The sequence below is a fragment of the Nicotiana tabacum genome, chromosome 1, assembly GCF_000715075.1.
Source record: "Nicotiana tabacum cultivar K326 chromosome 1, ASM71507v2, whole genome shotgun sequence".
Taxonomy (NCBI): domain Eukaryota; kingdom Viridiplantae; phylum Streptophyta; class Magnoliopsida; order Solanales; family Solanaceae; genus Nicotiana; species Nicotiana tabacum.
The window spans coordinates 217002796-217014187 of record NC_134080.1 but is presented as its reverse complement, the minus strand read 5'-3'; the positions used below and the strand labels follow the sequence as shown (position 1 = coordinate 217014187).

Genomic DNA, 11392 nt, shown 5'->3' with positions numbered 1-11392 from the left:
ACTAGATTTATCATACACAGTTATATTTTTATTTAATCATTTGATATTCAATATCCATTGGTCCAACGAATCCAGATTTAGGTTACATAGGGGAAGTGCTCCTTTTTACGAATATTCTTTCTCATGGCTCAAGCCCGAGAACTTTGGTAAAAGGCCAAGGTGATCTCATTCATCTCACCACATCTCTTGATAATTATATGCAGGCAGACATTCGATTTATGAAAAGTTTTTTTTCTTTTGTCCATTAATCAGATGAATGAACTCAATGTAATTATGAAAGAACTTGAGAGAACTCAGATATTCAATCGGCATAGCGACGAAAGGTAGGGAGAGCTCCCTGAAAATGAACCCATTCTTCAACTAAACTTAACAATATATGAAGGTCACACAGAAGAGGCAGAAATTTTAATAGCAGGAAGGAGGATGAAAATAAGGATTAATAGTATATCAAAAGATTCACAAGCACGTTTACAATGCCCTTTACACTGCAAGAAGTTCTCGGGGTAATGTACCAATATTGGCAGTTCATCAACTACTTCCTAGTTGCCATTAACATTGCACGGATTTTAGCCCGAAGATCATCTGATATCTCAGTAGATTCAGAATGCTGAGATGCGGCTCTTTGATGGGAACTAGATACATCCACCGAAGCTTCTCTGCTGACGGAACCTCCCGGACTTCCTCTTGATTGATCTGACACTTTGGTACCGATCTCACCCTCTTCCAGTTCTTCTCTTTCTTTGGTCCCCTTCTCATTCTTATTGGCCCTGCCATAGTGCTGCTTTTCATCATCTGAAGAGTTCGGGCGCTTATGCCCATGTTCAGACTCATCATCACTGAAATGCTTTGGCCTGTGTTTGAGTTTCTCTCTACTCCGGTGGGAGGTTCTATGAGATCTATGTTTCTTCTTGGAGTGCTTATAATCCTCCTCATAATCATCTTTCCTATTTTCAGGTGAAGACTGATGACTGGAATGCTTTTTCCTTCCATGCTTATGATGTCTCTCGGCATCTCTTCGCTCATCATCATCATCATCATATTCAGGGGATGAATGCCGTCTGCGGTGCTTCTTTCTTGATCGTTTATCATCTTCATCATCATCATCATCATCTTCAGGGGATGAATGCCGTCTGCGGTGCTTCTTTCTTGATCGTTTATCATCTTCATCATCATCTTCATCATATTCAGGCGATGAATGCCGCCTGCGGTGCTTCTTTCTTGATCGTTTATCTTCATCATCTTCATCCTCATATGCATTGCCACCATCTTTGTGTCTATGACGGTGTGAACGCCTCTTTTTTTTGGATCGTCTATCATCCCTTACCTCTCCACTTTCTTCCTCTTCATCTTCTCTTGAAGAGTGGTGCTTCTTCCTGGACAGCTGCTTCTCCTCCTCCTCTCCCTCTCCCTCTTCCTCTTCATCCTCCTCGTCGGGTCTATCAGATCTTGACCGGTATTTCCTTCTTGATCGCCGCTCATTCTCTTCAGCATTATGTTTTATTTCAGATTTCTCATTTTCATTGGACACATTATTAATTAATGGAGCTGCACTGCCTTCTCTCTCTAGAGCAGTCAGTTCTGACGGAGCTGCACTGCCTTCTCTCCCTAGAGCAGTCAATTCTGACGGAGCTGCACTGCCTTCTCTTTCTCTAGTAGCAGCATTAACCTCTGTGCCAGAACCTGATAAGGCAGATTCCTGCGGTTCCACTGACCCTCCATGTGAAGAATCTCTTTTCACAGGAGCTGCTCCACCTTTTAAGAGGGCCACAAACATCTTTGCCCTTCTCAGCCTCTCTGCTTTCAGCTTCTGCTCTTTGCTCAAGTGTGCTTCAGAGGAGTCTGCCTCACTCGCAGCTTCAGCAGCAGCAGACTTTGCGATTTCCTTCGCCTTTGGAATCGAAACACTATTTTTCATCCTCTGGTCAGACCTCTGACTAAATGGAGGGACATTGAGGAAACTTGAGGCTTGGCCACCCTCACTGCTGTGACCCTGACTATCACCATTCTTAGATGAGCCTGATATGATATTCAAATTGGGATTTTTAATACCTCTAGTGGCTGCGTGAAGGATAGCAGCAGCAGCAGCAGCGTCCACATTGACTCCAACCTCTTGCTCTGAAGTTCTGGTCAGGGAGTCCTGCATTTCCTTCTTGGATTTACCAATCACCATTTTAAACTTCTCTTTCTTATCAGATACATATGGCAGATCATAGCCTGCAGATCTGGAGGGAGAATCACTTTCCTTCAAAGCTCTTTTTTCTGATCCATGGACTTTTGACTGCACAACAAAGAGAAGAGCAAAAGACACAATGTTAAAGCAATTCCACACACTCCTCTCCAAAGGGAAAGTAGTATAACCAGGTTCACATGCATCAGCTACACCAATATGCCAAAATCATAGAGAAAAATACTGTCATTGGTTTTTTGTGTTAATACATTGTGAAAGAAGCAAGTACTATAAGTTCAGGAAAATAAAATAGTATGCTCAAATTCAAAATTTATACAAAAAATTTCAGCCAGGTGACTGCAGGACAACACATATATTTCCCAGACAGAGAAAGAGCTTTCACCTCTAGAGCTTTCTGGAGTATTTTTAGATAGTAAGGATGATATTGGTTGGTTGGAAGGAGAAATGGGAATCTGCCATGTTTGCTGTCCTGTTCCATAAGAGTTGACTCAAACTGCTTCCCATTCTTCAGAATGAACTCCACAATCTTATTAATCAATTTCTTCAGATCAGATGGAGGCTCCACCAAAGGTCCAGTCTTCGACACCACTCCTAGACCAGACACCTCTGCCTTTGTCTTTCTAGATGCAGCAGAAGAACCACCGTCATCTTCCTTCCGCATATTACTTCTAATTCCGCTCTTGGAAGCATTAATCAAATTATTCTTTTTCAGTGCAGCAGCCTTTTCTTTATCTTTACTAGAACGAAGTGAATTTGTAGAAACTCTCTCATCTTTTTCTTTCTCATCTTTTTCAAATTCCTTGGAACTATCAGCCCTTTCAATTGGACTGGAAACATTTAAGGCACTCAAGGTATCAAGTGTTGCACTGGTAACTTTGGATCCAGGATCATCCCCATTCGCAAGCTCCTCGTCCTCTCCGGACTCATATACAGAACCAAGCAAAGATAAAGCACCTCCACGACCATCATGTTCCTTCTGCTCATTGGAATCCTTTCCTACTTCATTTTGAGCTTTCACATCACTACCAGGTTGTAAAAGTTCAGGGTGATCAACAAGAAACCTAAAGTATGCATGAAGATCGTGGTCAGGTATTAAGAACCCAAATGTTGGATTGTCTCCCTGCTTTACCCTCAGAACAATTTCTGACTGCCCACCATGTTTGCTCACAAACAGCGCAGTCCTTGCAATTATCTGATGTACCTTTTCCGTTGGTGGCTGCAAAAAGATAGAAAGCACCAAAAGCAACAAAGAGCCCATTAAAATGTAGAATTCACAATTCTGGATAAAAAATAAGCTAGAACCTTAGATACAATCACAGCTTCAAACATACCAATCCACAAAAATGTGTGCCCATTAGTGAAATTAAAAGAGCAATATTAAGTAAATTAAGAGAAGATCCCTCTCAACTAGCAACAAATTGTCCTTATAAAGATAACTTCTTAATATTCCTAATCCCACCTGCACTGCCCCTTGGTCATGCATCAAAAGGGAATAAGGTGCCTGTGAATGGCAACCTTAGATGAAAAGAACTCCATCCCTGCTCCGAGCATCTGAAAACTTAGACATGGTGAGCCTTAGAATAACATAAGCTTTAGACAACTAGTAGCATTGGCCACATGGGGAAAACCTCGTTAGCATGTAAACACAATATCCAAGCTTTATGAAAGCAGACAAAAAACCAAATTGAAGAGCATAAGCTTACCAAGCATTGAAGTAGGCTTTCCGGCACTGGAAAGGAGGGACGAAACTCGGAGCTTTCCTGGCCCACCTCAGAACTTTTTCTGTAAGCAGAATCATCAGTATGTCCATATGAGAAGCCAACAGCACGATAAGCACCAGCATCCACCGACTTTTCGTCTTCTTCCACTTCTGAAGGAAGAAATCATTAAATCATATTAATATTGATGTATTATCCAAGACCAAGAGCATCATAACTAATGCAAAGCCACAGGAAAAAGAATCCAGACAGAACAAGATTAGGTTAAAATAATGATACTTGCACGGATAAGTAAAGATGATCTTACTCCTTGTGAGATACAGAAAATGTGTAATTAAAAGGTCCAGTAACTAAAAACACGTTGCGAAAAGAACATTTTACAGCCATTAACTAGGCAGCCAGCATGCTACATTTCCTCAATCTACCTTATTTTAAGATACGCCAGCACCAAAATATCATCTCTAGGAAGCACTGTCTGCCTATAAAAACATTTGCTAACAGCATTATTTCCATAACAATAAATCGTATTCTCAGCTGTCCCCTTGAAGTTGCAAACGAATATTATTTAAAACAGAAAGAGGCATACCATCAGAGGAAGTTTCCACAGCGACCAGAAAACCAAAGACAGGTGCAGGATGAACCCTCAACTAAACAAACAAGATTGTTTTACAATACTATTTTATGCTTCGCAATGTCAATCAGATCAGTTTACTACAGCAAACAAATCTTTTTTTTCCCCTGGGAAGTTCATGCATAGCAAATCCTATTTAGAAGCATCATATATAGCTACCGCAACAAACTATTACAGATGCAGATCCAGCATATTAAGTTTACAAATTTAGCATAAATATATGTATTGCACAAGAGAAATGAATCTAACACAGTGAGCACACAGAAGGATAATTGAAACTTATATAGCACAATAAACCACTTAACGATATTAACATCAGCTAGCGAATCATTACGTTTTATCGGATTGTTAGCTTCCTGATTATTTACGCGCAGAACACTATTCACAAAATATAATACATGAAAAAGTTATCCCCGCAATGTTAGAATTTTATATAAAAAAATTTAAATAAAATAAAATAAATAAATAAAAAGAGGAAGGAAACAAGAGTTAAGTTTACCTGGTTCATCTGAAGGCGAAGGAAGATCGAGGTAACGTTCATGATCGAGCTCGAACTGAATCGAAGCATCGACGAGATTCGAAGACGTAGAAGAGTGAGACCGCCGGCGGGAAGGTGGAGGTGCGGAGAGAAGGTGGCGGACATCGTAACGATCAATTTGGAGAGAATTCCATTCGACAAGAGCGTCGTCGGAGTTGACGAACGCCGCCATGGCGTCGTCGTCGAAGAGTAGGGCATGGCGGCCCACCACCTCTAGATCCATCGCAAACCGCCGATTTTAGCTTAATCTCTACGGTCTCGATTTTACTCTTCCCTTTCCCGATACGGTTCGAGTGAGAAACCCTAGTTGGGACCCTTTGGTGAAATTGGGAAATTAGCTGTTGATCAGGGTTGGGCCAATACCAAGATAAACTTTACTAAAGGGAGATTTGCACAAATAGGACTAGTGCCACGTTTAATTATTTGATCCATTAAGAAAAGTTTTGGCAAAATAGCCTCGTGCCAGAAATTTAAAGTAGGTTGCTGACGATTTTGCATGACTTAAATCACACACGCAAATATACGTGGTCAATTAAGTAAAAAAGAGTGAGTAGAATATTATTTTCACAAAAACTTGTGATCAGTTATCAACTAAATCAAAACAAATTTTAATTTATCAAATCAAGAACAATTTCAAGGTGATTTTTGTTTGATTAATTCTACTAACTAGAGTTACGATTAAAAGAATAACTAATTAACTAGCATACTAAACGTGAAGAATTTAATTCAATGAGTACTAATATTCCACCTTCTACTCACCCGGATATCCCTATAAGGAGGTGCGGCGGTTGGCTCTGGTGGGAACGAGAAGAGGTAGAGGCGGCATAATAAGTATTGGGAGAGGTAATCAGGCACGAGATGACATAGTTTCAGATCTCCTAGGACATTGCCCTTGATATGAAGTTGTGGAGGTCGAGCATTAAGGCTGTAGGTTATGAGGTAGTTGAGCATATTTATAATACGTATGAGTGTGAGGTTAGTCTGGTAGGATTTTATCTTAAACTGCTAGTGGTCAATGTTGTGTTCACACTACTCTTTCTTTTTCGTAGTGGCGGGTCCTATTTACCGGTTACTCTTTCTGTTTCAAATTAGATGATGTACTTTCCTTTTTCGCCTATTCTAAAATAAATGACACATTTCTAAATTTGGAAATAACTCAACTTTAAATTATTCATTGATAGCATCACTGATAAGGATAGAGTTTTGGAAGCTCCAAGAAGGCCATTTACAAGATCTTAAGCTAAAGAATTGCAGACTAAGGTTGCTGGACTTCAATGGCAAATAAAGAAGCTTCTAACTATAGAGGAAGAGCTCAAGACCAAAGGAGAAGAATTGTCTAAGTTTTACAATTATTTGGTGGCTCAAATTGAAGTCCAAGAGAAGGAAGATTGGGTCACCCAAATCAACCCTTGAAGTCCACCAAATGGGCTCAAAATGAGTTTAAAAGAGGTCCAAAAGGAGGTGTTACAAAAGGAGCTCAATTGGAGTCCAAACCAATGGCCCAAATTAGTTGTTTTAAGGCCTAAATCTGCCCCAAAGGGTCTTGGCGGCGGCCTCCACATAATTTTAATGACTTTTCTTACTCTTTAGCAACCACCCTACCTAATTGTAATGACTTTGTATGCCTTAGCAACCACCCTACCTAATTTTAAGGACTTTTATGCTTTAGTACTCCTATAAATAGGGAGTTCTTCTCATTCATAAGACACTACATTATTGATTGAGTATATCATACTTTGAGAGTTCTTTTGAACCTTTGTTACTTGTGCTTTGAGATTTATCTTTCAACATTTACTAGTTCATAGTTCAAGTAGTAAGATTACTCCTATTTTATGATATCTTTGATTCCTTTGTGGTATTTTTAGAAGGCAATTAATACTAGTTATTAATTGTTGTCTCAAGTTACTCGTAAAACGGTCAAGATTCGAATCTATTGTTTTGATTTGCTTTTTAAGTGAAGGCGTTTGATTTCTTCCATAAATCAAGACGTTGTTACTTTGATCTTGTCAAGGCTATAGAACTTGCGTTCTTGGAAGTTCTTAGAATTTTTTCATTGAATTTTCCCATATCTTTATTTTCATCTCTTTAATTCTAGTTGTTCAATTCCTTGTTGTTATTGCATTCGCATTTACTTCTTAAATTCTTACTCTAATTTGGATTCCCGACCTAGTTGTTATCAAGTGGTATCAGAGCGGTTTCTATCAAGATTTCATTCTTGATAAGTCTTGAGGTTTCTTAAATACTAAGAGCAAAAAAAAAAAGAATTAACAAAAAAAAAATGAAAAATCAGTTTATAAAAAGAAGATATAGAATTGCTTGCTCTCCAAAAACAAAGGAATCAAGAAAAGGGGATCCTCGATTTTCTTACACTTTCTAATCTAGATATTTATCCTTTTCTTTTTGTTCGTGTCTTGTTTCAATCGAGCCTAAAAGTTCTAAGATTTGGTTCCTTTTTTTTTGTCCCAAAAAAAATCTAAATTTTACTACTAAGAACTTCATACAAGTTGGGTTTAACTATAAATCTACAAAGTATTTTGTTCAAAAGTTATTCCGAGAGAAAAAAAAGAAGCTAATTTGTGTGATACAGTTTATTTTTTTTAAAGATGTCGCATACAGGTAGTGATGATGAATGAAGAGTTCTCCAAGAAGCCGAAATCAAAGCAAGAAATGATTTTACCTTGCAAGCTATGCATCAACAATTTGAAAGGTTGAATTTGCAACTCCAAGAAATGAGGGATACCATTGCTGATCAAAATGATACAATAGCTGAACTTAGGAGGAAAAATTATGTTAGGCCCCAAGCTAGGAGAAATGTACCCCATGCTCCTATTGTAAATCAAGAAAACCTTATAGATGATTTTAATGATATTGATTTTGATAAGGTGGGAAGAGATAGGAGGGGACAAAGAGGTAGAGTAGAAGATGACAATATAAGTAGTATAAAGATGAAGATGCCACCATTCAAGGGAACAAGGGACCCAGACTTGTACCTTGATTGGGAGGGAAAGGTTGAAGCCATCTTTGATTGTCACAACTACTCTGAGGGTAAGAAAGTTAAACTTGTCGTTGTTGAATTTTCTGACTATGCTGCTATTTGGTGGAAAAAGTTTACTAGGGACAGATTGCAAGAAGGACAAGCACCAGTTGCTACTTGGGCTGAGATGAAGAGGGTGATGAGGAAGAGATTCGTACCATCACACTTTCAAAGAGAACTACAACAACGTCTTCAAACATTGAAGCAAGGATCCATGTATGTGGATAAGTACTTTAAGGCTATGGATATGGCTATGATCAAAACCAATTGTACGGAGAAAGAAGAGGCTACAATGGCTAGGTTTTTAAATGGTTTAAATAAGGAAATAGCTGACGTAATAGAATTACAACAATATGTAACAATACATGAATTAGTTGATTTGTCTGTAAAGGTAGAAAATCAAAATAAAAGAAAGCAAGTTAGCTCGTGGAAAGGTTGGACAAGCACCCTGTCGAAGAAGCCATGGCCAAATCATGAGATGAGTTCTTCTAGACCTCAAGAAGACAAGGAAAAAGGTAAATTTGAGAACAAAGAGGGAGGTAAAACCTTTAATCCTAAACCTTTTATACAATCTAGTTCTATTCAATGTCATAAATGTAAAGGAAGGGGACATATGATGCATGAATGTCCAAGTAGAAGAAACATCATTCTAAAAGAAGATGGAGGATATGAGAGTGAAAAAGGTGAGGGAACAGAAGAGGGAGATGTGAGTGATGAAGATGATGTAGAACTACCTAATGATGGCATGGTTGGGGTAGTTAGGAGGATTATGACTATCAATTTGGGAAACAATAGTGAAGAACAAAGAGAGAATATATTCCATACTAGGTGTGGGATAAAGGAAAAAACTTGCTCTATGATCATTGATAGTGGTAGTTGTGCTAATATGGTGAGTTCATACTTTGTGGAAAACTAGGACTTGCATACATGAAACACCCTACTCCCTATAGACTCCAATGGTTAAATGATAGTGGTGAACTAAAGGTAAACAAACAATACATGATTTCATTTAATGTTGGAAGATATGAGGATGATATTCTTTGTGACATAGTACATATGCAAGCTTGTCATATATTACTGGGTCGTTCTTGGCAGTATGACAAGAATGTTTTTCATGATGGAAGAAAGAATAGATATTCTCTTGAACTAAATGGCAGGAAATTTACTCTTGCACCTTTATCTCCTTCTCAAGTGTTTGAAGATCAAAAGAGATTAAGGGAAACAATGGGAAAACCAAGGGGAGGGATAAAAAGTGAGCTTGAGGAAAAAGAAAAGAAAGGAGGCCAAGAATTAGAAAAAAGGAGAGATGGCCGAGAGAAAGAGAGAGAGGGCAGCAATTTGAGAGAAGAGATAAAAAGGGGTTTGAATGAAAAAATAGACAGTCTTGGTGAGAGGAAAGAGGCTAAGGAAAGAAGAAAAAAAGACAGTTTCTATATAAAAGCCAAAGAGTATTTAAATTCAAGAAAAGAGGGACTGCCCATAATACTACTTACTTACAAAGAAGCTCTGATTAATTCCGAGTTGCTAACTTCTTCTTTGCCAAGTAGTATTTCTTTTCTTTTTGCAGGATTTTGAAGATGTCTTTCCAGAAGATATTCCTTATGGATTGCCACCTTTACGTGGCATTGAGTATCAAATTGATTTTGTGCCAGGATCAAAAATCCCAAATAGGCCAGCCTATAGGAGTAATCCAGAAGAGACAAAAGAACTTCAAAGGCAAGTTGAGGAGTTGCTTGAGAAAGGCTTTGTGAGAGAGAGCATGAGCCCTTGCTCTGTTCCAGTCCTATTGGTACCAAAAAAGGATGGAACTTGGAAGATGTGCGTGGATTGTAGATCAATCAACAAGATTACGGTAAAGTATCGGCACCCTATTCCTTGTCTTGATGACATGTTGGATCAATTACATGGATCCAAAATCTTTTCTAAAATTGATCTAAAAAGTGGTTATCATCATATTCGAATGAATCCTGGAGATGAATGGAAAACTACTTTTAAGATCAAATATGGACTTTATGAGTGGTTAGTTATGCCTTTCGGCTTGACTAATGCACCTAGCACTTTCATGAGATTAATGAATCATGTTTTTAAGGATTTTCATGAAAAAATTGTTATTGTGTACTTCGATGATATCTTGGTTTTTTCTAAAACTTTAGAAGAGCATGTAGAACACCTAAAACAAGTTTTTGAATTTCTTAGAAAATAATTTTTATTTGCTAATCTTAAAAAGTGTACTTTTTATATGGATCGTGTGATTTTCTTGGGTTTTGTAGTTAGTTCTAAAGGAGTTGAGGTTGATAAAGAGAAAATCAAAGCAATAAACGAATGGCCTAAACCTAAGAGTGTAACTGAAGTTAGGAGTTTTCATGGACTTGCTAGTTTTTATAGGAGGTTTGTGAGAGACTTTAGCACCATTACTTCTCTTTAACTGAAGTTATTAAAAAGGATAAGATTTTTAAATGGGAAAAGGAACAAGATGATGCTTTTAATTTGTTGAAAGAAAAGTTATGCTCTGCTCCGTTGTTACAATTGCTTGATTTTTTTAAATCTTTTGAAATTGAGTGTGATGCTTTTGGCAAATGAATAGGTGCTGTTTTGATGCAATATTCTAAACCTATTGCCTACTTTAGTGAGAAGTTGAGTGGAGCCACATTGAACTATTCCACTTATGACAAAGAGCTATATGCTTTGGTAAGGGCTTTAGCCGCATGGCAACATTACTTGTGTCCAAGAGAGTTTGTCATTAAAACTGACCAGGAATCCTTGAAATACTTGAAGAGTCAAGGTAAGCTTAGTAGAAGACATGCTAAGTGGGTTGAATTCATTGAAACTTTTCCTTATGTAATTTCTTACAAACAAGGGAAAGAGAATGTTGTTGCTGATGCACTTTCAAGAAGGCATGTCTTAGTTTCTACCCTGATTTCTAAATTGATGAGTTTTGATCAAATCAAGGAACTTTATGCTAATGATGTTGATTTTGGCAAAATTTTTGCAGATTGTAAGTTAGGTCCTTTTGAGAGGTTTAACCTCCAAGATGGGTTTCTCTTTAAGGAAAATAAGTTGTGTATCCCTAATTGCTCTTTACATGAAGTATTTGTAAGGGAAGCATATTGTGGAGGACTTATGGGACACTTTGGAGTCCCAAAGACATTAGACATACTTGCTGAAAATTTCTTTTGTCCTAGAATGAGAAAAGACGTTGAAAGAATGTGCACACAGTATTTGGAATGTAAACAAGCTAAATTTAAAGTGTTACCACGTGGTCTTTACACGCCATTACTTGTTC

At 37.9% G+C, this 11392-nt stretch overlaps 1 protein-coding gene across 2 annotated transcripts; it reads right to left on the bottom strand.

Annotated features, from left to right (window-relative positions):
- Nucleotides 1-409: 409 nt before the first annotated feature.
- Nucleotides 410-5494, bottom strand: LOC142182631 (uncharacterized). Of its 2 annotated transcripts, XM_075256918.1 has the most exons (5): nucleotides 5037-5464; nucleotides 3892-4058; nucleotides 3648-3739; nucleotides 2571-3404; nucleotides 410-2278 (listed from the first exon to the last, which is right to left on the bottom strand). In XM_075256918.1, exons 3-5 carry the CDS (start codon nucleotides 3669-3671, stop codon nucleotides 533-535), a joined length of 2604 nt encoding a protein of 867 aa, XP_075113019.1. In that variant the 5' UTR covers nucleotides 3672-3739; nucleotides 3892-4058; nucleotides 5037-5464; the 3' UTR covers nucleotides 410-532. The 2 variants fall into 2 exon arrangements, with proteins under 2 accessions (XP_075113019.1, XP_075113016.1); XM_075256915.1 differs by lacking the exon at nucleotides 3648-3739 and having other exon boundaries at nucleotides 5037-5494.
- Nucleotides 5495-11392: the final 5898 nt, after the last annotated feature.